The 25,748-nt window shown below is 49.3% G+C and overlaps 2 protein-coding genes across 3 annotated transcripts in view; one reads left to right on the plus strand and one right to left on the minus strand.

Moving 5' to 3' along the window:
• Nucleotides 1-466: 466 nt before the first annotated feature.
• KLHL18 (kelch like family member 18) lies at nucleotides 467-25,732 on the minus strand. 2 transcript variants are annotated; one of them, XM_066584885.1, is made up of 10 exons: nucleotides 25,577-25,732; nucleotides 17,355-17,485; nucleotides 15,490-15,630; nucleotides 11,698-11,896; nucleotides 11,323-11,483; nucleotides 9,604-9,740; nucleotides 8,339-8,561; nucleotides 7,978-8,082; nucleotides 4,206-4,317; nucleotides 467-2,715 (listed from the first exon to the last, which is right to left on the minus strand). In XM_066584885.1, the coding sequence occupies exons 1-10, from the start codon at nucleotides 25,730-25,732 to the stop codon at nucleotides 2,329-2,331; spliced, it is 1,752 nt and encodes a 583-aa protein (XP_066440982.1). In that variant the 3' UTR covers nucleotides 467-2,328. The 2 variants fall into 2 exon arrangements, with proteins under 2 accessions (XP_066440982.1, XP_066440981.1); XM_066584884.1 differs by having other exon boundaries at nucleotides 8,339-8,576.
• The window catches only part of KIF9 (kinesin family member 9), a 36,003-nt gene continuing 35,719 nt past the window's right edge, over nucleotides 25,465-25,748 (plus strand). The window contains exon 1 of the mRNA XM_066584882.1: nucleotides 25,465-25,477. The gene's annotated coding sequence lies outside the window, so the exon portion shown is untranslated. The remainder of the gene's footprint in view (nucleotides 25,478-25,748) is intronic.

Here is a 25,748-nt window from a genome sequence, read left to right on the forward strand (position 1 = left end):
ATCGGAATAGGTAAGAGCTCTTCACCGGTATCCCGTATGAGACATTCTGCAATGATGGCTGCATCATTGATCTAGAACTGCATAGACATTCACTGTGGCTACAGTACTGCGAGCTCCGAGAAGTAGGAACAACAGGGGGGGCACCAAGAAGTTAGAAGGAACCGAAAAATACTCCGAACCAAGTACAACCACACACCTGACAGCGGGCAGATCCCCCGCACGGTCACACTCTAAAGTATGAGCCCACATTATAAATGGTTGCGGCTCTCCAGGGGGCACGACTGTTAGCATGACCCAGGCAATCCCATTTAAAGCGAGGCAATGGAGAACATCCTCACCTGTCGCAAGCGATGCAGCAGAGTGTGCCGCACCGAGTGCCCTCCCAAGGAAGGGGCGCAAGTAGCGATCCCATCTAAGTGACACAAAAGAAGGGGTCATCCCATTTGAAAATAAAGTAAAACAGCGCCAATGTTCACCATTTTTATTGTACAGTAACACATTGAAAACTACCCAGAATTCCTTATTATATATAATAAATACAGCTCACCCTATGACAGCGCCCTCTAGAGTCTGCACCATGAACAGTATTGGGGGGCATCAGAACAAACATTCACAGCTAAAATCTAGTAAAAAAAGATGAGGGGGCAATGGGGAGGGGGGGGGGGGTCACATACACAAATACGGCATTCACTTCCAACTCATCCTGTGACACTGCGCTTTATACGAGGCATCAAAAAGAGAGGGGTTACCCAGGGGGTGCCGAGAGTGTCCCGATCTGCTGATTGCAGGAGGGGCTCCCTTACCCTCCAGGTTAACCCCTTATGTGCATCTTACACTTGCCCCATACAGATATACTTCAACATGCAGATTGACTCCTGTATAATCAGATCTGATCGTGTACATCGCCCCCTGATGGTGGAACTATGAAGGAACTCTGGTATTTTCCTTGCAGCAAAGTTTAGAGAAGAATGCAGTCCGTTTCCAGAGTAAGACCCCCCATCATTGCACTGCGTCCCTTAAGCCTCTGACAACAAGGGCCAGGTATAGATTGTCTACGTTGGGGAGGGTGCTGCGTCTCCCCAGCAAATCCTCGGATCCTTTTACATATCCCACCTGCATGGCGCTGCCTTCCTATTAACTCCCCAGCTGCAGAATCTTATCGCTCTCTACTGCCTCCTACTGAAACAGTCTTTTCCAAAGTATGCATTTACACTTTGTGGGAATTTCGCGGAATAGAAAACAGTTTGGGCTCACTCCACGGGCATATATGTGGTCCCACGTATTACGGCCGTATTTCTCACGCACATAATCCCTAATGCTAAGAGCCCATTGATTTCTATTGGGCCGCTCACACCTGCTTTTTTCATGTGCATGTAAAAAAAAACAAAAAAAAAACTGATTAAGCATAAAGTTTTTTTTTTTTTTTTTTTTTAATTAGCTGAAGTTTTTGGAAAACTATAAAGGGATTTTCATAAGAGGATGTAAAGGTTCGCACTCCGCTGCAGCAGCTCTGCTCTCCGTCTCGTCGGGTCGTGTTCCCATGACACATGGCGGTAAAGCTCTGGCATTACGTAAAGCTTGTGTGTTGTCACTTTCACAGACAGATCCTAATAGGCTGCGCTACTAGATCTTGTGGGTCCACAAGCAAAATGGCGGCAGGTATGAGGCAGCGAGGAAGAATCGAAATCAGAGGAGTGAGGGCTTTCCTTATCTATGGCACTATAGTTATCACAATAGTTGGTAACCCTGGAGGTAAAGAGGAAAAAAAAAAAAAAAAGTGACGTTTTTCCCTAAAGTGACCCTCCAGATGGCGGCACCGCTGCTCTGACCACCTGATGCCCACTGTACCTTAGTATACATCGGTAGTCTACTGATCTGACCGGCCAGTGCTGGTTAATCATTGCAGGTGTAGTGTCATATACTAATGCACAGTGGGCATCAAGTAGGCAGAGAAGCTGTGCGGCCATCTTTGTTTGTCCAGACCCGGAGGGTCCCTTTAATTGCAATCTCTTGGACATTCGGACTATAGCGCACGGTTTGGTGCACAACATACGGATCACTTTGGTGCAGAAGCTATGATCAATAGACACACCTCTTTATGAAATCCAACGCTTGTAAATTGGGCTGAGTTGACCCCATGCCGGTCCCTCTTGTAGCCGATAGTCCATATATACATTCTTTTGATGTAGACAACACATGCAAACATCACAACGGAGGAGACCCAAGCACCGGGGCGCCTCATACCTCAAGGTCCTTACGTTCACATTAATAAAAACAGACACCGAGCCCATTTCCTATAAGAGAGGAGTACGTTCTTGTGGCGGCCTACTATATGGTCAGAAGGGGTATACAACCCACCCCCACCCCCCCCTCGTGACAAACCATCGGGGCCATAAACGTCCAGCGGTTGGTCTCAGGGTCATACATTTCTACAGAGTTCAGGTTGGACTGGCCGTCATAGCCGCCCACTGCATACAGGCGGCCGCAGTTGGCTACTAAAGAGACGCGGCTGCGCCGAGTGTTCATGGGAGTGATGAGGTACCACTGATCCGCCATGGAGTTGTAAACCTCTGCGACGCTCAGGAAGGCAGAGCCATCGTAACCGCCACAGATGAACATCTTACTGCCCAGCGACGCCGCTCCGTGACGGCAGCGTTTGTTCAGCATACTTGCCACAGGATGCCACGTAGCCGTGTGGTGATTGTAATACTCCATCTGTGGAGGCAACAGAGGGCAAGATTATAGGAAGCAGGACAGGACAGTGCGGAGGCAGGAGGGGGGGGGGGGGGGGGTGGACTTCTATATGAAACTACTGCATGAAGCCATAGATGACTACATATCCCCAAGCTCAGCCTTTCCTGTTCCGGTAGCAGACTGCGTGCGCATCATATGGAAGCGATACCGATAATCATCGTTTCCACATTTCATGTATGCATTTGCTTGGTTGATAAGATATTTGCATGATGTGATCCACTGAAGAGACCGCTTAGGCCTGTGTCACATGAGTACATTTGCGCGCACAATGCACAGAAAATAGAATCTGTTGATTTCAATGGATTCATTCGCATGCATGCAATTCGGTCGCGCCAAAAAAACAAAAACGCAGCATCCACTATTTTCCTACACTAATTGGCCATATCAATGGCTGAGAGCATTGTTGATGGGGAGTTTTTTGCATGCGCAAAAAGTACGGCAAAAACCACCATTGCATGTGAAAATATGCAGTGCGCATTCAGCAAAAACAAAGTGCAAAAGTTGTCGGTCAGTGTAAGGCCTCATGTCCACGGGGGAAAATCAGATCCGCTGCAGATTCTCCATGTAGAATCTGCAGCGGGTCCCTCCTGCCCCGCGGACATGAGTGCTGAAAATAGCAATAAATAAGAATAAACTCACCTCCCACCCGCTCCGTTTCTTCTCTTCGCTGCGGCGTCATCTTCTGTGCGTCGCGGCCGGATCTTCTTTCTTCGGCTCGGCGGATGCGCATGATGACGTCGGTGACGTGCCCCGCGCATGCGCCGTCCCGAAGAAAAAAGATCCGGCCGCGACGCAGAGAAGATGGCGCCGCCGCGAAGAGAAGAAACGGAGCGTGTGAGTAAATCCCGATTTTTGTCTCCCGCGGATCCGGACGGCTTCCATAGGCTTCAATAGAAGCCCGCGGGAGACCCGCATGAAAATGGAGCATGGTCCAGATTTTTTCATGCTCCATTTTTTTTTAAATGCCTTTTATTGACCATCCGCGGGTATTTATCTACCCCGCGGGTGGTCAATGCATCCCTATGGGGTGCGGATCCGCAGGCAGGAGAAGAGTTAAAATCCGCTGCGGATTTTAATTCTTATTTTGCCCGTGGACATGAGCCCTAAATGCTCCCTGCATTACGCAGAAGAGGAACCGCTGAGCAGGAAGCCCACGATCCCGCAGCGAACTGCGTAAATGCTCTGCACGAGCGCCAACGACCTTAGCGGTGACGTCAGCACTTGCGCAGTCGTTTACCCGACTGTCACCCTGTGTGAAAGGGCCATTCCACCTGTTCTGCAGAGTCCTCACCATCTCCTGTCCTACATGAGCACTGAGTTTACGACTAGAGCAGTAAGTAAACTTCTACGGGGACGTCTACTGATGCGGGGGTGACATTTTTAGGGAGGAATAGGGTGAAACTAGTGATGGAGCCCCGAATACCGATGACCTCCTTTATAAGCCTACATACCGTGTTGAAGATCTGCAGCCCGTCGTGTCCACCCGACACATAAATGCGGCCTTCAAATACAGTCACTCCGGCAGCGCTGCGATTAGAACTCATGGGGGTCACCACGGTCCACCTGATGAAACAAAACCGAATGTAGTGACAACCGTCCCATTTCGCTGCTTAACTAGTCAGATTTGCCACATAACCCATCAGTGAACAGTTATAAATCGGGAGGGTAAATATAAGCCATTTAGTGCCAAGACCTCATATGTCGGAAAATCTGGTAAGGCCTTGGCAGATATGAGGATTTGATGAGCAATGGAATAATCCTCCACAGCGCCACCTATTGGAAGGTAAGAGCAGTCAGACTTTTTAAACAGGCCTTGCAACATGACTAGGGATAGAAGCTAAACCAGAATACCCATGTCCAAACCTATGAGACTCCCTTCTCACCCCTTGTCATGTAGCAAAGCCTGTTAAAAGATCGAATACTGACTCATACAGTAGCTGCCATCCAATAGGTGGCGCTGTGGAGGATTATCCATCACTCGTTTGTAAGACTTTTCCCATGGCATTGCGTGGCCTTTATAAGACTCCCTACATCCTCATGGTGCTCGGCAAAGGAAAAAAAAAATATTTTTCCCAACCCCCCCCCTGACCCCCCCAACAGTGCAAAGAGTTAGATTCTCGCCCACATGGCTTGTACTGGAAATGTTGCTGACTTTCTATGTGGAAGGTCAGGCTTTGTTTCATTTGAACACACCCTAAAGGAGTTTTTCATTTATTGTTCCCCCCACCCAACCCCCTCCATCTCTGCTTGCTGTTAGTGAATGTGAACAATCGTCTGCAATCTAGAAAACCCATCAAAGAGCTAAACAAATCAGCAGCACAAATCTCACTGCTATCAGTTTGTTACAATGTATCAGTGCAGGATGTTTAGGATTGTCTAGACTACACGTAACAAACCCTCAGCTGTGAGGAGTATTAGAAAAGCCAGGTCATTAAACTTCAAATCCACTGACCACAAGTCAAGTTCTTGAAAGCAAGAGGAACTGAAACACAACTTGCACATTAAGGAGTTGTGCAGGGAGGTGAAATCCTTATCTGGGCCAGCGGCGTCAGAACCTCGAGGCTTGACCTGGTTCCAACACCGGGTCATGTGGTATGGACTCTGTTCTCCTCAAATCATTGCCAGGGGCTGGCTGCTCCACTCGTCCTAAAGTGCACCTGAGTTTTCAACAAGTTTTCTAAAATGCACCAGGTTCTCCTCACCTTCTCATTTGCTGCCGTTTGCACCATTTCATGGTTTGTAAATTCCGATTTTCAAATGCTCTTACCAATATTTCAGTTGGGCTGCCCCGCTGTTTACAGTTCCCTTTCAGGGAGGGGGTGTGTAGCAAGCTTAGTATTCTGCCAGTAGTTCACTGTCCTGTACTTCCTTTCTCTCACTTTCCCTGCTGCATTGCCCCTGTCTTTGGTCCAATCAGCAGGGAGGCAGTATCTGAATGCCCGCCCCTCTGCTTTCGCAAGATGAGCCAGCATTTATGGCTCATTCACACAAGTGTATACGTAAAACGTTGCGAGTGTAGCCGGCAGAGAGCCAGCTACCGCTGTATAGTCAAAACCACCCAATATATTGTGCATGTTACCCATACAAAAGTCTAGGTCTCTTTCTGTGCGATATGCGGCAAAATAGAGCATGCTGCGATATTTCGCACGCGCTTAGCTACACGCTAATTTGAATGGATCAATGAATGTTTATGTGCTTTCGTTGACTCCATTCACTGCGTGTCACGCGGACGTGCAAAACAAGCCAAAACCACGGTTGTGTGAATGAGCCCCTAGAGAGATGCTGTACAAATGGTTAGTAAACAAACTATGTGTGTGTAATATGTGTACACACATTCAACAGGCTGTAGCAGTAGGAGAGGACGGGACTGTGGAGATATTACACAGTGCCTGCAGATCTGTCAGCCTGCAGTCTCCGAGTGCACCCCCTATGATAGCCCCTTCCACGGTTGCTATAGAAACGTCAGTGTCCTTGTTACTACAGAAGCTTTGTACCTAATAGCAGAGAGTAGATTGCAGAGAAGCTGGAAGGGAGACCCCTAGTGGTGGACACTTAAAATGTGACTTACAGTGGTAAAGCAATACATTTTTAATGCAAGATTATAGAAATGAAGGCACTAACACAAACTAGCAGATGAGCAGGAGTTGTGTGAAAAGTTACTGCCCCTCTAATAACTAAGCCAGCTCCCTTCACCGTCTTCGCATCAGCTGTGACAGAGAATGTGGCCGGCGAGAAGCTGTACCACATGACCCTGGGCCAGAAGTGGGGATTCTGACACTACAGTCCGAGTACGGATTCCACCTCCCTAGACATCTTCTAAGTCCCCTCTTGTACACAGGTTTTACAGCATTTAGCACGCGCTAAAAACACTGTAAAATGCCGCCATTGTTTTCAATTGGGCTTCTCAGACAAGTGTTAAAGGGTGGCGTTTCTAACGCTGCGCTTCTTGAATGTCTGCGCTATTTTAGTGCATTTTAGCGATTTTAAATGTACCACAACACCCATTGCAATAACGGGGTGCGTTAAAATGCTGTCGAACAGGTTTGAAATGCCATTAAAAACCGCTGAAAAATGCAGTGTTTTTACCAACGTCTGTGTGAGAGCGGCCTAAGGTTGGGTTCACATGGGGCGGATTTGCCGCAGAATTTTTGTGCGGAATTTCGCTGCGACAAATCCGCCAATCTCGTCCACATGGGCAGAAATTCGCCGCGGCAAAGCTGGCATAAGCCAGTGCAGATTCCCGGCACGCAGCATGTAGATTCTTTTTTTTTTCCATTGCGGCCTCGCTCCTCTCTAGAGTCGGTTGTAACGGAAAAGCATGCGTCGAAGCCGCTCCTAAACCTGCGACCGCGCTTATTCCATGGTTTTTCATGGCAAATCTGCCCTGTGAGAGCCCAACTAAGAATACGTCCCCAGAGAATGTATTTTCTATAGCAAAAAAACAAAAAACAAAAAAGTGACTAATTTGCAGCAAAACTGACAAACGTTAGATGCCGATTTGCAAATCCCAGCCACCCACATCCCAGTTATCAACATGTTTGGTAAATCGGGGCTTCGATGAATAGAACATTTACAGGAGGTTTCAAAAACTTTCCTAAATTCTTACAAAAGGAAATAATATATTTCAACTGACGCCATCAGAATTGGTGCTTTGTGTTGGTAAGCGGACAATTTTTTTTCCCCCAGATGATTTTTAGAAAAGAAAACCAGATTTGGGGAAAGCCTGCATTTAAGCCCCCCCTTAAAGGGGTTGTCTCATGATAGGCACTAGAGATGAGCGAATCTACTCGGTTTGGGTGTTTTTGAACTCGAGCATCGCTTTTTCCGAGTAACTCACTACTCGGACGAAAAGATTCGGGGGGTGGCATGGTGGAGCGGGGGGGGGGGGGGGGGTAGCAGTGGGGAACAGGGGGGAGCTCTCCCCCCCCACTCCTCGAATCTTTTCGTCCGAGTAGTGAGTTACTCGGAAAAAGCGGTGCTCCAGTTCAAAAACACCCGAACCGAGTAGATTCGCTCATCTCTAATAGGCACCACTAACCATACATATCTTGCTGGAACATATGGATCTCAGGGGTTTCTACCTTCCTATCAGACCCAAAAGCTACTTTTTACTTCTCTCCATCCGAGTGCTGATACTCCGCAGCTGAGGGGGTAAAGCATTGAGCCGTGACATTGGATATGGCGTCACCAGATGCGGTACAGAAGTTGTCGCCTCAGTCTTACTTGTCTGTTTCCGGTGAATACGTCTCCACAGAGTTCAGCGAACAGTTGCCATCGTAACCTCCGCAGACGTAGATCTGTCCATCCAGCACCACCGTTCCCATTGCACTGCGGAAATGGAAATATCAGTAATGGACCCTATATAGAAGGCTGGGCAACCTTCACCCATGTAGGGTAATGGCACTATAGATAATTCCCCACTAGATTACTTGCAAAGTCTACGGCATGACAGCAGTCCTTCGCCTCCCCACATGTATGAATTACTTGTCTGAAGGTTCACTATATTCAATAATCCAGAAAGTCAGATTACAGCCCAAGGATGTGGGATTAGAAGATTGGGAAGTCAACGATTGCCTGGACTCACCTTCTCTTACTGTTCATACTTCCTACTTTGGTCCATGAGTCCGTCTCGGGGTTGTAGACTTCCACAGTGCTCAACCGTGATTGGCCGTCATAGCCACCAATGGCATACAAGAGTCCATTAACCACAGCCACACCGACCCTGCTGCGAGCTGTTGTCATTGGCTGGCACTTCTCCCAGCGGTTGGCGATGGGGTCGAAGACTTCCACTACATTCAGAGAGTCACCTGCGTAGAAATGCGCTACTCGTCTTAAATATGGAACAGTAGACCACGGCATGTATTAGAATTGCTCTAGAAAGTCTTATGCCAGTGGCACACGAACGGGCGCACATTTACACCTGCCTCAGTGCAAGGGCAGGTTCATTTGCGCAACGCATAAAAGACGCCCCGGATGAAATGGCTAATCTGTCTAATAAGTTCCAGATGCGTTTTTGCTAGTGGAAGCACGCAGCGTATCACACATCTCAGTGTGTATTGCACCGATTTGAGCACCGAAATTGACTTTTATGGGGACCGTCGGTGCACAAAAAAAGTAGAGCATGCTGCATTATTTTTTAGCACAACCAAGATACGCAAGAGTGAACTGAATTGAAATCAATGGGTTCTATTCCCTGCGTACTGCATGCGTAAATACGCCGGCGTGAAGACGGCCTTACATAAGGCTGCAGGTAACATCTAATACGTTTACAGCTGGGGAGGTGCACACAGACGGGCAGCTCAGTATACCCACATCTCAGCAGCTGCTGGCATCAGAGGAATGTGCTGCCCATCCCCTACTCATTCATAATCCAGGCCCACACTAATCACTGCATGAGTGTAACCCCTTCCCTGCCAGAAGGACGTCAACTTCTCATGCAACTGAATTTCTGACATCCTGTGTCTTAATTTATGGGCCATTTACACGGGACGATTATCGCTCAAAATTCGTTCAAACGTGTAAATGCACAAATATCTCTCACTATTCGTTCCCTTCTCGTTATCGCTGACTTCTCGTTCCGTGTAAACGCTCCACGCTTCACATAGAAGGTGAAGCGCTGAGCGAGAAGCCCGCAACAAGCGGCGAAGTCTGTCTAAATGCCCTCTACGAGCGCTGATCACCTTAGCGGCGATGTCAGTGCTTGTGCAGTCATTTGGCCGACTGTTGGCCCGTGTAAAAAGGCGATTAGGATCCTACTTCCAGCAGCACAGAGTATTTCAGTGCGTTATGTATGCATATAAGTGATGTATTCTTAAGGGTAATCAAGAGATAATTTGGATTGCAAGGTACCTGCAGAGTTCAGCCCCCCCACTGCATAGATGAGGCCGGCTATAGATGTGCAGCAGCGGGGGCGAGTCTTGAAAGCTAGGAGATGTGGCCTACGTTCTGGCATCAGATGGTAATCCTTTGCTTCATCCACAAGGTCCCTGGAATTCAGAAACATGGCTTATAGATGGAATTATAGAAGAGAAAGAGAATTGGGCTTCTAATAGCAGGCGTAGCTCCCACTGACTTCAATGAGAGCTGCGCCTGCAATTACAAAGGCCAGCCACTACAAATGGGTTGGAGCATCAGCGATGGAAAGGGTTAATTTGATTAATCTGCCCATAAAAAGGCCCTTGATTGTGTTTTTTTTCCATAAATCATTTAATTAGATTTTAATAGAATGGTGGGTGCATAACGGGGCGAACAACACGGCTCCAATTATTGGGCACTTTGTACTTCCTGCCTAGTGTCCGCCCCCTGATCTTAAAAAAGGCAGCATGTTCACTCCCCAATTCTGCCATCCAGATCCCACACGGGAGACCGTCACTCCTGGGGGGGGGGGGGGGGGGTTGTAGTGGTTTAGGCAATGGGCCCCTTGGGAGCCACAAAAGAAAAAAAAAAGGGTGGGTATTAGAGATGAGCGAGCATACTCGGCAAGACGATCTACTTGAGTGTATCGCCTTTTTGAGTACCTGCTGGCTCGTCCCTGAAGATTCGAGGGGGGCGCGGGGGTGAGCGGGGGGTTACTCAGGTGATCGGGAGGGAGAGAGAGAGAGAGGGATCTCTCTCACTCTCCTCCCCGCTGCCCTGCACCGCCCGTGCTTTCACACCTGTGCTGGGGATTCCACTTTCCTGCTCTGTTCGAGGAGCAGCAAAGGGAAATCCCCGTGACCGAACAACTCCGTCTCAGGATGGAACCGAACCCCCCCGAATGAACCCCATTGACTATAATGATGTCCATGTATGCAGCACTTTTTCTTCTATTTCTTATATTTTCAGCTGTATCTGTAACAGAACTTCTGGCCAGAGCTCCTGACCCACATGCTAAACCACCCTAAAACGGCCAGAATTGGATTTTTCATTCATGCGCCTATAACACACACAAAAAAACAAAACGAACAAACAAAAAAACAACAACAACACCCCGCAGTGGAAACTCCAACTCGTTTCGCGGCAAGACTTGACACTCCTTGTCTTGCCAGATAACAGGGGAGTCATGGAGTGCAATGATCCAATTTAAAAAAGTAAAATAAATATATTCCAGCTTGCAATTCCAAAAGGCAGAAAAGAAAAAAAAAAATATTAAAAAGTTATATGTTCCCCAAAAGGATACCAATGAAAACTACAACTTCTGCCTCCAACAGCTCTGTTGGCGGCGCGGCAAATACGATTTTTTTCATTAGTTTCTGTTGTGTAAAAGTAATAACACAACAAATTTATAGTGTTTTTTTTATCACCGTAATTCCGGTGACCCCATGAAGAACGGCGACATTTATACTGTATAGTAACGCCATGAATACAACAAATGCTGGAGTTCAGGCTCCCATCCCACACAAACCAACAAATGTAATAAAAGTTAACCAATACATTATATTGGTCCCGGGTCTAATGGAGAAGCCTCATCTTGCAAAAAACAAGCATATTTTCTTCAGTTTTTAGCAAAAAAATAAATTAAAAAATTTCATTTTTTGCAAAATTGCCCAGCCCTAAAAGAGAAACCCGTTCACTGGAGTTACTCCTTACCGGCACTTATGGCAGCAGCGCACCAGGTCGTCCTGCTGCACCCGGTCTGTGAGGAACTGCGGGCGGCACAGGGGCAAGCGGATCTTGGTGAGGAGCTCGGGCAGGAAGACCTCTCGCTGCTCCCGGTCATAGCGCACCCAGGCGAGAGCAGCTTCAAACACCTGACATGGGAGAAAGAGCAATACACCGAGTCACATACTGGTAGGGTCAGGGCCCGGAGTACTTCAGGAGGGGGTGCTGATAACATGGGAAGTCTGTGAAAGCTAGACAGTGGGGGAATTAGGGTCCCCCAGCAACGGAGAGCATTACAGGACCGAGTATGCCGATCGCGTGGGGGATGTAGGAGCAAAAGACTGAGTTAGAGGGGTCACTTACCTGCTCCTCAGCCTTCACATTCAGCTCGTCTCTGGAGACCAGCTCCAGGACCTCATCGAAGGCCAGGGCCAGGAATTCCTCCGACATTGAGACTTCCACAAAATGTTCATGGATGAAGCGGTTGGCAGCATCGTAGAGCACGGCGCACATCATGGTCTCTGCAAACTGCCGCACTCCCAGGCAATTCTTGGGGTGTAACCTTGGAGGAGAGAGAACACCCCAGGAATTATACATCTGCATGGAGGAGGTTGTGGGCACTCGGGGTTTAGACATCTCCTACCCACTGCGGCCATCCACAGAAGTGGGTCATTTGTTCTACCCAGTTTCCCAGAAAATAAGACCTACTCTAAAAAAATAAACCCTAGCCTAATTTTCGGGGAGGCTTGAAATATAAGCCCTACCTAGTTACACTACATAAAATACAAAAGAAAGAATATATTACCTAGGAGGCTCAATCCAGGTCCCTCCCGCTGACATCCAGAGGTTTGGTGTGGCTCACGCAGTCCTTGCACATCACTTCCTGATTACAGGACTCATTAATCCCGCCTCCAGGAAGCAATGGCTGTGATTGGTTCTTCAACCGCTGCTCAGCCAATCAATGCAGCGCTGGATGAGCCAATGCGATGGCTGTGATGCCTCAGTGAGCACTCGGCTCTCGTGTCGTATTTGTATATTAACTCCTTAAAAGGATTTTTCCATCAAAAGATATTTATCCCCCATCTAATGTAAAGTTAATAAATGTCTGATTACTGGGGGTCCAACTGCTGGGACCCCGACATCCCGAACGCCCAATTATGAAAAGAGTGTGTGTGTATACTCAGCCAGCACTCCATTCACTTCTAGGAGATAACTAAGCAGTGGTCACGCGTGTGCACCTTTGCGCGATTCACATGGGTCGTTTTCTGGATCACTAGCCGAATGTCCCAGCAGCCGGACCCCCAGTGATCAAACATTTATCCCCTATCTTATGGATAGGGAATACAATTTTAGTACAAAAATCCCTCTAAGCTGCGATCATGTGAACACTAGTATAATGCTTTAGAATACCCAGTATTACCCAATCACAGCTGCTACGATATATTACTGCTGATGGCACAGCGCCCAATGACAGAGAACTGCGCTCCGGCCTCATCCCCGTACTCCAAAGTCCCCTAGGATCTAAGGGTAGGAAGAGGCTTGGAGGGACTCCACGGTGAGCAGAAACGTACAGGGAATGCTGAGACCTGCTGGCAATTTTTTTTTAAATATGTATGTTTGAATACCCTAATTTAATACAATGGGTGCAGAGAATACCCCCACGTGCTCGAGTCCTAACATTACAGGCATTCACAGAGGCATAGCTCCATGGAGCATTAGACAGTTGTATCCCGGGGTATCTAAGCTCACAGTAGTTGGGTACAGAAGCAGTTTGCATATGTCGATCCCATGTAACCAGACACACAAGCCAAGTAATCCTCATGTCAGGACAGGGAGTGGAGATATGCAAAGTATTTCCTCTACGCTGGACTACAACCGTCTAATGGTGGAGACGGAGCGCCCGGGGATGGTGGTGGCCCACCGGCCTGCAGTCACGGTAGACAGGCTGTTTGTAGATGAATGCCGGCCTGCAGGCTGCTCGCTGCTTTATTTTTAAGCCTGCACGATCCAAACAACAGACTAATTACACACGTAAACAAAGATTTTGCTACTGGGATAAAAGCATGTTATTTACATGAAAGAGTGCGCCGAATCCGAATCCGAAGTCAACGTTCGCCCGGGACGTCTAGATCATAGGTTACAGGCCAACTATGGTTTGGCAACAGCTTGGTAGATTGGTCCACATACTGATGCATGTAGTTGCTGCTCCTTTACCTGCATCCTGCCTTCCAGCGCCTCCAACACCTGCTGGCAGCAGCTGGTTCCTGCAGCACCCGGGCACGTCTGAGTGTGTCGGTCAGCGGATGCCCGCAGTTGCTGGGCCTATATAATGAGATGGGCGCAGGCTTCTAGCTGACAATACTGTATCCTTATATAGCTAGTAAGTCTGTTTCAGTCCAACGATGAGCAGGCGGCGCCGTTAACCATCCAGGCAATGTCTGCTACATCTGTGGTAAATACGCCACGTGCGTTCAGCGCAAAACCTGACCGAGTGAGGATTGCTTACAAGTATTCATTTTGGGTGGAAAGTTGGAGATGAGGACAAAAGCCGGGCCCCTCACATCTGCTGCACCCGGTGCTACTCCGGCCCCACACAGGGGCTGCATGGCAAGAGGACGGCAATGCCGTATGTGGTGCCTATGATTTGTCGTGAGCCGTAAGACCATCACCCGGACGGCTATTTCTGCACGACCAGTGCTGCTGGATTTGCAAATAAGGACAAGTAGATAATAGTTTCTCCTGACCGTGAGCGATCGTTACAAAGTGCCGCAGCGGGCGTCCAGAGCCGAGCGCACTGGTGGCAGATACAATGTGCTACATGCTGCATTGGTTCATCCAATGACAGGGTCCCTTCCACTGCTTCACAGTGAGCCGGTCTAATGGAGAACTCTGTCGTGGCTATAGAGCAGAATGGAAACGGTTTCCAGTATCTGAAGGACAAGTTTGGAAAAGCCAAACCAGAAGCCAAACTAAAAACAGGAATCTATTTTTGGTCCTGAAATCTGCAAATTAATGACACATTCAGATCCAAATAAAGCACGCCTGAACTGGCTGCTTGGGATGCCTTTGTGCAGAACTGTCTTGGCAGCCATCGGGGCTGACAACCACGCTGAACTTGCAAGCAACATGTTAGCAGCAGATCAGCACCTCGGCTGCCGAATGTCGCTCAAAATTCATTTCCTACATCCTCATCTGGGTTTTTCTGGGTGATGTGAATGATGAACACGGGGAAAGACATCAAGGACACTTCAACCCCAACATGATGGCGACTACTGCTGGCTTCTGCAGCGGTCATTAGCAGCCTCTCACAAGCGCAGAAGCAAGTGCCTAAAGCCCTTCTGAACAGTGTATTGCAGTGCGTAAAGTCTTAAAGGGGTTGTCCCGTGAGTGGGTCTATACACTTCTGTATGGCCATATTAATGCACTTTGTAATGTACATTGTGCATTAATTATGAGCCATACAGAAGTTATCAAAAGTTTTATACTTACCTGCTCCGCTGCTGGCGTCCTCGTCTCCATGGTGCCGACTAATTTTCAGCCTCTAATGGGCAAATTAGCCGCGCTTGCGCAGTCCGGGTCTTCTGCTGTCTTCAATGGGGCTGCTTGTGCAGAAAGCCGACTCCGTGTAGCTCCGCCCTGTCACGTGCCGATTCCAGCCAATCAGGAGGCTGGAATCGGCAATGGACCGCACAGAAGCCCTGCGGTCCACAGAGAGAGAGAGGATCCCGGCGGCCATCTTCAGCAGGTGAGTATGAAGACGCCGGACCGCCGGGATTCGGGTAAGTACTACCCAGTTTGTTTTTTTAACCCCTGCATCGGGGTTGTCTCGTGCCTCGGCGCGGGACAACCCCTTTAAGGAAACTCTTTATTTCCATGTTTGTTAATGTGAACAAGTCTTTGTAATCTCTCACATAAAGTCAGTTTCTCATGTCTGTAGGAACAGCCAATGACACAGTGTAGAACTTCAGAACCCGACGTCCGAGGCAACGTCCGACTACAGATTAGGACTCTCGGTTTAGCGTAGGACACATGAAATACCCCGGGTAGCACACAATTATTTTCCTCTGATCCAGCGTTATCATTCGTCGTCAGGCTTATCGCTCAGATCCCCGCGGCCCAGCGAGAATCTGAAGAAGCATCATTCCTCACACTCACCGTTCCTTCAGGAAGGAGCAGCAGGCGTCCTTGATGTTCTGCAGCTGCAGGAAGCTGGCGCCCATCAGGAGGGATTGCACGTTCTGCTGGTCAATAGCCAAGTGCCCGTTATAGGCAAAGTTGATTAATGCCTCCAGCGCACTGAGGAAGCAAGAGAGAGGGGTATTAATCTATACATGGCAGTCATCGGTCACCGTGCAGGAAATGCTGGAAGCTCAGATTCAACATATTTAACCCCTTAAAGACACGGCCCTTTTTCTGTTTCAAGTTTTTGCGTTTCATCCGCACTTTAAAAAAAATCATAACTCTTATTTTCCATCGCTGTCTGAAGGCTTCCAGTCAATGGAAGCTGTCCGTCACGCTATCTTCCGCAGTAGCACAGGCTGTACTGCGCATGCGCGCCAGCACGGGACGCAAGACATCAGGCAGCGGATCCGGAGGAGACTATGGGGTCTCTGGGGGGGGGGGGGGGGGGGAGCCTTAAGAATTAAATATTATACAATTCCGACCATAAGGAGTTGATCTGCCGATGCTGCTGTATGAGGGCTCAGATTAGTAACATTTTGGAATAGGTGTCACTTTTTGGAATGCTTTTTATTCGTTTTCCTTAAAGACAGGGTGACCAAAAATTCACCATTCCTGATAAGTAAAGCGTTTTAATAGTTCGGACTTTTATGGATGCGGTGATAAGTATGCTTTTGGCTTTGTTTTCGTTTTATATATGGGAAAAGGGTTTTTTTTTAAACTTTTAATAGGCCGCCTGCAGACGAGCGGGTCGGATAAGGCAGCGAGAATTCTCGCCGCGCGATCCGACCCGAGCGCCTGCAGGGACGAGCGCGTACTCACCCGCGCCTGGCGGCCCCGGCTCTTTCATGTGCCGGCTGCCGCGCAGCCGGCGCATGCGCAGACCGGAGCCGGCGGCCAGGTGAGTGCGAGCCCCGCAGAAAATTAGAACATGCCGCGGTTTGTTTGCCGCGCGAGATTTCGCGCGGCCGTCTGCATAGGAGTGCGTATTTTAATGCACTCCTATGCAAACTTTCAGCGGCGGAAATCCCGCTCGTGTGCAGGCGGCCATATGCTTATTTTTTAAACAAAAAAGGATTAATTTGTTTTCACTTTTTTAGGTAGTGTGTCAGTGGCAATTATTCATGGTAACCTTGGGGCCTTTTAGAAGGCCTTTGGCTGCCATGACAACCAAATGGCCCCTCACAATCTCATTGCAAAGGGGGGCCATTTAGGACCTTTGGATGCTGGCAGTAGCATTTTGCAGCTGTTGCGGGCTGGTGTCAGCTGCAACGAGAGAGAAAAAAAAAAAAAAAAAGACAGCCGACTCCTGCTCGATACGAACCCCATAGCTGGAGGGCATACATGTACATCTGTTAAGCTTAAGGAGTTATGGCCCTTTTACACGGGTCGATTATCGGTCCTGCGGGAATCTGAACGATAATCACTCTGTGTAAGCGCACGCAGTGACTGAATGAAAACTCAACGACGTGTCGGTGTAAAAAGTGGTCATTTGCTTTTGAGCGACTGTCTGCTTACTGCGAATGGAAGGGGTAGGCGGGCTGGGGGGACGACGGGGGAGGGACACTCCCCATCGGCAGTGCTGTAAGCGATCGAGCGATACTCGCTCCCATGTAACAGCACAGGAGCGAGCATCACTGGGACGAATGTTGGTCATCGTTTGCCCGACAGCTCGCCCCGTGAAGGAGGACCATTAAAGGGGCCTTTAATGCAAATTAAAAGTGTGAACCCTGCTGAGATCCAATCAATGACCGAGGCTGTACTACTGGGACATCCTGCTCTGCACTACTGCAACATTCAGATCGGTCCATCCCGTGTACAGAAAGCAGAAATCAAATTACCAGGGGTCCATTCCCTGCATGACGATCTCATCCTGCTTGCACTCCATCATGTCGTTGGTGAACATGGCGTGGAAGTAGGGGATGGAAGCCGCCAAGACGATACGGTGGGCGCTGAACTTATGTTCCCCGACCTGAGGAAGTAAAATGGAGAATTTAGCCCATTACTACAGATTTCCATCCCATCAGCTGTACTACAGTTCATCATGTAACTTCATAAAGACCGCTCCTGGCAGCTCACATGGACGAGTCCGAGCTGCTCTTAGGCCATGCCACCAATCAAGGAGACATCAGAGCCAAGCACCATGGCCTCCCTAATCAGCTGATCGGCAGGGGTCCCACATTACAGAACCCCAACGATCTGATAGGGATCACCAATCCAGAGCATAGATCATCCATAGCTCAGCCCCTACCCCTACAAGTTTCAGAAGGCAGGTTTAATTGTGTCTGCAGCTCCGGATGTGACTGGAGGGCGAGAACTAGAGTAACTGAGAAATAAATAAAGTGACTTACAGAGTTCGGGACACTTCATACTTGCGTTTTTGCTTTCCGTGTAAATTGTTCCGTCGTGGGAGCGGCAAAACAAAAAACGTTGCGATTTTCCAGCCCATAGAAACATATTGAAACTAAAGCCTTTCAGTTTCAATCATTTCTCAGTTTTCCGTCCATTTTTTTTTTTTACGCTGGAACAAAAGTGCAAACTTTACACTGCGGTCAATGGGAGACTGGAAAAAAAAGAGGAAAGCAATCTGTTTGCATCCGTTTTTGTATCAGGCTTTGTTCAAACCATGCGCAGAGGACATGCGAAAATAATGCGAGGGAGGGGGAAGAAACAAGCCAAGCGGGAGAGGAAAAAAAAAACGGATCAGCTTAAAACGCTGAAAAACAGAAATGAATAAGAAAAAAAAAAAAAAAAAACGAACGGAAAGCATACTTTCAGCTTTTTTTTTTTTTTAAAAGGAAAAAAAAAACGCTTTTCATTCACTTCCGTTTTTTACAGTTCGCGAAACAGGATGCGCTCATGTGAACGCCGTCCTCCTGACCTTTCCATGCAGACTGCAGTAGCCGCCCACATTGGATTAAACTACAGCTTTTTTAATGCCCCCGACTTGATGGCATCATCAGGGCACGTGTGAACCCGTCTGTGGCGTGTGCAGAGCAGGGTCAAGGAGGACGTCAGCGCCGTGCCGCCATCATGCCAGGGAGTCGTCACACTCCACCCTGTGCCAATTAATAAGGCAGAATTAACCACTAATCTGCTTAGTGCACAGAGTAACGAGCTGAGCCGAGCACTGCTGAAGTTCCAATAATCCAGCATCCAGATTAGCAGACAGCTACAGATGCCTGCATGAGCATCACACAGAGCCCCCTCCTGTCAACGCCATCACACAGAGCCCCCTCCTGTCAACGCCATCACACAGAGCCCCCTCCTGTCAATGCCATCACACAGCGACCCCTCCTGTCAATGCCATCAGGACCTGGCAAGTCCCGTAGTAACAGGCAGCCATCATGATTGTCAGAGTCTGGATTACCAGATGCCGGATTACAAGAATTCCAGTGGCTCTCTCTCACCCCATTCCCACAGACAGACTCCTAACTCCCCCACAGGGTCCGGGCTGAACCCCAAATAACTTCTTGTTAGTCCATGGCGGGACTATTTTTCTGGATAAGCGGAATTTGCAGCTCACCAGGAATTTGATAGCCGTGCGCAATGAGCGGCGCGGCGGAGGATAAGGGGTCAGTGGTGCGCAGACAGTGATCCGAGGGCAGATGGACATTATATAGGGCGGTACAGACGCAGGAGGTGGATTTGCTGCTGATCTCGGGGTAAGAGGCTAAGAGGAGGACATAAACCTCAAGCTCGTTTAATCGACACCGTTTTACGTCACCCAGATCTATCCCTAAACGCCACGCTGTACGAAGCTCCGGCCGCAGAGCCAGCGGGATCTGTTACACTTATGAACAAGGGGCTGAAATCCGGCTAAAGGAAAAGTGACCCCTGGCCATAGGAAAGCCATGACCAATGCCTGCCACCCCGGGGTCCCCAGGAAATACCACCCAGCCCTCTGTGAATGGCAAATATATAATATGTGCAGTTTCATTCGCTGCTCGGTGTGCCAAGTGTCAGTCTTCACTGTAGTCTTGGCATTCTATGCATGAAGTTCAATGCGAACAGTGTTTTACTCCCCACTGATATTGGAGCACGGTATTCGTGTATGACGACGCCACTGGAAGCTCGGGGTTTGACAGGGGAAGGCCCCTCTCACACCGCTGGCTGCCAATTGGGTCAAGATGTGAAGGTCCTACAAGGTGCTGTTAGCTCTCCCAGTGGAAAATAAAATGTAAAAGAAAGAGTCCCCCGTTCACTGACAGCAAGCAAGGAGAAAACGGAGCAATAGAAACAGAGGGTATTGTTCAGAATTGTTCATTATACAGTGATTAGTGGGAACATCAATCCCCAAACCCAAGTATACAGTTTATAGAATGAACCTCCAGAGACTGGATAGTCACCGTGTGCATGTATTACATTACTTATGTTGTATTCTACTCCAGAGCTGCACTCACTATTCTGCTGGTGGAGTCACTCTGTACATACATTACATTACTTATCCTGTACTGATCCTGAGTTACATCCTGCATTATACTCTAGAGCTGCACTCACTATTCTGCTGCAGGCGGAGTCACTGTGTACATACATTACTTATCCTGTACTGATCCTGAATTACATCCTGTATTATACTCTAGAGCTGCACTCACTATTCTGCTAGTGGAGTCACTGTGTACATACATTACTTATCCTGTACTGCTTCTGAGTTACATCCTGTATTATACTCCAGAGCTGCACTCACTATTCTGCTGGTTGAGTCACTGTGTACATACATTACTTATCCTGTACTGATCCTGAGTTACATCCTGTATTATACTCCAGAGCTGCACTCACTATTCTGCTGGTGGAGTCACTGTGTACATACATTACTTATCCTGTACTAATCCTGAGTTACATCCTGTATTATACCCAGAGCTGCACTCACTATTCTGCTAGGGAAGTCACTGTGTACATACAATACGCATCCTGTACTGATCCTGAGTTACATCCTGTATTATACACCAGAGCTGCACTCACTATTCTGCTGGTAGAGTCACTGTGTACATACATTACATTATGTATCCTATACTGATCCTGAGTTACATCCTGCATTATACTCCAGAGCTGCACTCACTATTCTGCTGGTGGAGTCACTCAGTACATACATTACATTACTTATCCTGTGTTACATCCTGTATTATATTCCAGAGCTGCACTCACTATTCTGCTGGTGGAGTCACTGTGTACATACATTACGTATCCTGTACTGATCCTGAGTTACATCCTGCATTATACTCTAGAGCTGCACTCACTATTCTGCTAGTGGAGTCACTGTGTGCATACATTACTTATCCTGTACTGATCCTGAGTTACATCCTGTATTATACTCCAGAGCTGCACTCACTATACATTACTTATCCTGTACTGACCCTGCGTTCCATCCTGTATTATACTCCAGAGCTGCACTCACTATTCTGCTGCTGGAGTAATTGTATACATACATTGCTTATCCCCTACTGATCCTGAGTTACACCCTGTATTATACTCCAGAGCTGCACTCACTATTCTGTTGGTGGAGTCACTGTGTGGATAGGATCAGTACAGTTAATGTAATGATTGAGGTGGATATGAGGATGTATCTTCACCTTGATCACCATGTAGGAGGTCATACAGAATGTATTCCATAAACTGGATAGTCAGGGTGTATCTACATTAAATTAGCCCTACTGGCCCCATCTATACAGTGACTTCACCAGCAGAATAGGGAGTACAGCTCTGGAGAGTAACACAGGATCAGTACAGAATTAATGCAATGTATGTAAGGCCGCCTGCACACGGCAGAGCCGGATCCCGCAGCGGCATCTGCGCCTACCTGCATTGAGTCTTCATCTGTACTGCGGATGGTTCGCACGGTTCGCCGTCGGACTTGAGCAGTAGATTAATTTTTTTTAACCCTTGCTTTTTCTGTGTAATCCGCGGCCCGGCCACGATATCAATTGCAGACGAGCCGCGGGTCGGATGGCTTCCATTGACTTCACACCGCAGGAGTACGGAGCATGCTGTGAGCCTTCATCCGCGAGCAGAGTGCGCAATTGGTTTCTGCTCGTGTGCGTGAAGAATCACTATGGGCGGTTTCTGCTGCGGAATCCGGGGGCGGTCGCAGCTCCGATTCCCGCAATTCAAATACGCCCATGTGCATTCACCATAACACAGTGACTCCAATATCAGTACAGTGAGTGCAGCTCTGGAGTATAATACAGGATCACTAATATATGTATACAGGGACTCCAATATCAGTATAGTGAGTGCAGCTCTGGAGTATAACACAGGTTAACTAATATATGTACACAGTGACTCCAATATCAGTATAGTGAGTGCAGCTCTGGAGTATAACACAGGTTAACTAATATATGTACACAGTGACTCCAATATCAGTACAGGGAGTGCAGCTCTGGAGTATAACACAGGTTAACTAATATATGTACACAGTGACTCCAATATCAGTACAGGGAGTGCAGCTCTGGAGTATAATACAGGATCACTAATATACGTACACAGTGACTCCAATATCAGTACAGGGAGTGCAGCTCTGGAGTATATTACAGGATCACTAATATACGTACACAGTGACTCCAATATCAGTACAGGGAGTGCAGCTCTGGAGTATAATACAGGATCACTAATATATGTACACAGGGACTCCAATATCAGTACAGGGAGTGCAGCTCTGGAGTATAACACAGGTTAACTAATATATGTACACAGTGACTCCAATATCAGTATAGTGAGTGCAGCTCTGGAGTATAACACAGGTTAACTAATATATGTACACAGTGACTCCAATATCAGTACAGGGAGTGCAGCTCTGGAGTATAACACAGGTTAACTAATATATGTACACAGGGACTAGTTTATAGATGTACACATTCTATATGATCTCCAGCAGGGTCCTCAAGGTGAAGAGACATTTACCTATAAGACTAAAGGACCTCCTTACATCCCCCCGCATACATATGGTCACCCTGGTAATGAGGATACACGTTATAGTCAGGGGGCACGCGCCAGCATCGGCCTCAGGGGTGACACCTCATACTAGGCACAATGTAGACAGTGTTTGTAAAGAGGGGGCTGCACTGAGGGGGTCCCTCCTGGTCACATGATGTGAAGGGGGCAGCAGTTAGTCGGATGTAATGAGATGGAAATACAAGGATTGAGGGAACCTGTAAATGGAAATGCCGTCCAAACTGCAGGCAGCGTGCTATAGAGACGCCGTACACACGGTCCTACGGGAGGAGCTGAGATATTATATATATACACATATACACACACACTCTATGGGTGAAGGTTCAAAATAACTTGTATTTTATTGATTGACCTCTCTGGTTCTGAGCTTAGAGGTCCAGTGGGCGGAGCCATCTGTGAATGACTATACATACAGAAATAGCTAAAAGAGGTCCAGTGGGCGGAGCCATCTGTGAATGACTATACATACAGAACTAGCTGATAGAGGTCCAGTGGGCGGAGCCATCTGTGAATGACTATACATACAGAAATAGCTGATAGCTCCGCCCACTGGACCTCTAAGGTCAGAATAAGCAGAGATGTCAGTGACTAAAATACAAGGTATACTGAATCTTCTCCCCCAAAAGTATACAGCATGTAGTCAGTCTGACTTTGCACTATATATATATATATATGTCCCATATAGAAGTAACTTGAACTGAAGGCATGCGCTACACGATGGTACGATGCCGGGGGCCCTGGAACATGGATCTCAGTTTTGTGCTGTGGCCCCTGTAAGGCCTCATTTCATACACACGGGTGGATTTGGTTTGCGGATCCGCGATTGGCCCCGGCTCGGCTGTGCTATACTAGTCGCCCACAGGAGAGCGTGGAGCGTCCTCAGCGCCACAAACACGTGCGATTTTGATTTGCAGAATCCACAAGTGGAAAAGACATGGCAGCTGCTCCATTGTACTGCGGATGGCTCCACTGATCTCTATGGAAGCGAGCGATCGGCAATTGCAGATTTGTAGGCGGATACCTCTCTGGTTGCTAGGAGACCAAGTGTGTGTGTGGGGGGGGGGGGCAGGCACTTTGGGCTTGCCATTGTTTTTCCTGCGCGGACGAGTCGCTGGGCATCGGTGCGGAAAACCGATCGCCAGCGAGCATTTAAAAAGGACTTCCGCACCGGCTCGCAGGTCTCCGGCGCCGCGTACACGAGGCCAAAGAGAGGATGAAACCCGAGTGTGAAGAGCGGCACGCTTCCCGCATCCGTCTAAGGCCTCATTCACACGGCCATATGTGTTACAGAGCGTCTTACCAGCCTGAGCAGCGCCCGGCACACGGCAGCATCTCACGCATGCGGTTGCGCGCACTGTGACGGGTTTCTTCTTTAAATTCCCCGCTCCGTCTTATAGCGGAGATGCGGATATACCGTCGCCCATAGAGACGTATAGGGCTGTCCCTGCGTGATAAGCGGTGAAATACAACATGCTGCAATCTTTTTCACATGCGTATCTACACGCAGCATCTACACGCAACCGACTCCATTGACCGCGTATCACGCAGCCGTACATCATGTGCGTAATATGTGGTGAAATCGCAGGGGTGTAAACGAGCCCAAGTCCTGTAGGACCGCGGCCATGACTGAAGGAAAGGGGCCTCAGAGTGTCCTCCTGCTACGACACATGCATGGAGCCGCTCGACAGCGACGTACATGCCGGACGCCATCACTGCAGGAGCGTGCCGGGGAGCGGCGAAGCGCCAATTCAGTGCAGATGCAACACATTAGTAAGAACAATGCAAATGTCAGTGTGAGCGTGGTAGGGTGGAACCTGGAACGGAGAAGAGGTTGGGCACAGGAGTAAATCGGGCACAAGCCAGACACGAGCAAGGGGGGGGGGGGGGGACACAGGGGTGAAGCGGGCACGGGACGCAAGGAAGCGGGTCGAGCACAGGGGTGAAGCGGGCACGGGACGCGAGGAAGCGGGTCGAGCACAGGGGTGAAGCGGGCACGGGACGCGAGGAAGCGGGTCGAGCACAGGGGTGAAGCGGGCACGGGACGCGAGGAAGCGGGTCGAGCACAGGGGTGAAGCGGGCACGGGACGCGAGGAAGCGGGTCGAGCACAGGGGTGAAGCGGGCACGGGACACGAGGAAGCGGGTCGAGCACAGGGGTGAAGCGGGCACGGGACACGAGGAAGCGGGTCGAGCACAGGGGTGAAGCGGGCACAGGACACGAGGAAGCGGGTCAAGCACAGGGGTGAAGCGGGCACAGGACACAAGGAAGCGGGGTTGGGCACAGGGCACGAGGAAGCAGGCACAGGACACAAGTAAGCGAATGTCGGGCTCAGGAGTGAATCGGGCACAGGACACAAGGAGGCAGGATCGGGCACAGGACACAAGGAAGCGGGTCGGGGACAGGGGTGAAGCGGGCACAGGACACGAGGAAGCAGGGTCGGGCACAGGGGTGAAGCGGGCACAGGACACGAGGAAGCAGGGTCGGGCACAGAGGTGAAGCGGGCACAGGACACGAGGAAGCAGGGTCGGGCACAGGGGTGAAGCGGGCACAGGACACGAGGAAGCAGGGTCGGGCACAGGGGTGAAGCGGGCACAGGACACGAGGAAGCAGGGTCGGGCACAGGGGTGAAGCGGGCACAGGACACGAGGAAGCAGGGTCGGGCACAGGGGTGAAGCGGGCACAGGACACGAGGAAGCGGGTCGGGCACAGGGGTGAAGCGGGCACAGGACACGAGGAAGCGGGTCGAGCACAGGGGTGAAGCGGGCACAGGACACGAGGAAGCGGGTCGAGCACAGGGGTGAAGCGGGCACAGGACACGAGGAAGCGGTGTTGGGCACAGGGCACGAGGAAGCAGGCACAGGACACAAGTAAGCGAAGGTCGGGCTCAGGAGTGAATCGGGCACAGGACATGAGGAGGCGGGTCGGGGACAGGGGTGAATCGGGCACAGGAAACAAGGAATCGGGTCAGGGACAGGCATGAATCGGGCACAGGACATGAGGAAGTGGGCACAGGAGAGGTATCTGGTATTTGGGGTGAGGAGGGAGGGGCGGTAGGTATTTGGGGCATCAGGTACAGGAGGGCAGGTGTCTGGTATTTGGGGTGAGAAGGGCGTTACCTTCAGCGTGACGTCACACAGCTTCCCCTGCCGCCGGATCTCCTCCATGACCCCGTAGCCCCGGTTCGGGAGGTCGCCCACCGTGACATGGACCAGGTCTTCTAGCTCCTCTAACTCATCCACCATCTTGTAACCCGGCGGAAACCGATCTGACATAGCTCACCCTGTGACC

Source organism: Eleutherodactylus coqui, chromosome 12, assembly GCF_035609145.1.
Source record: "Eleutherodactylus coqui strain aEleCoq1 chromosome 12, aEleCoq1.hap1, whole genome shotgun sequence".
NCBI classification, from domain to species: Eukaryota; Metazoa; Chordata; class Amphibia; order Anura; family Eleutherodactylidae; genus Eleutherodactylus; species Eleutherodactylus coqui.

Excerpts from the sequence above, each read along its gene's own strand:
- KLHL18 (XM_066584884.1), bottom strand. The coding sequence starts at position 25,732 with ATGTCAGATCGGTTTCCGCCGGGTTACAAGATGGTGGATGAGTTAGAG. Across the intron at positions 9,741-11,322 it reads CGCTGCTGCCATAAGTGCCG|GGACCTTGTGGATGAAGCAA; the intron begins GTAAGGAGTAAC and ends TCTGAATTCCAG. Across the intron at positions 4,318-7,977 it reads TATTCACCGGAAACAGACAA|GTGGACCGTGGTGACCCCCA; the intron begins GTAAGACTGAGG and ends TTGTTTCATCAG.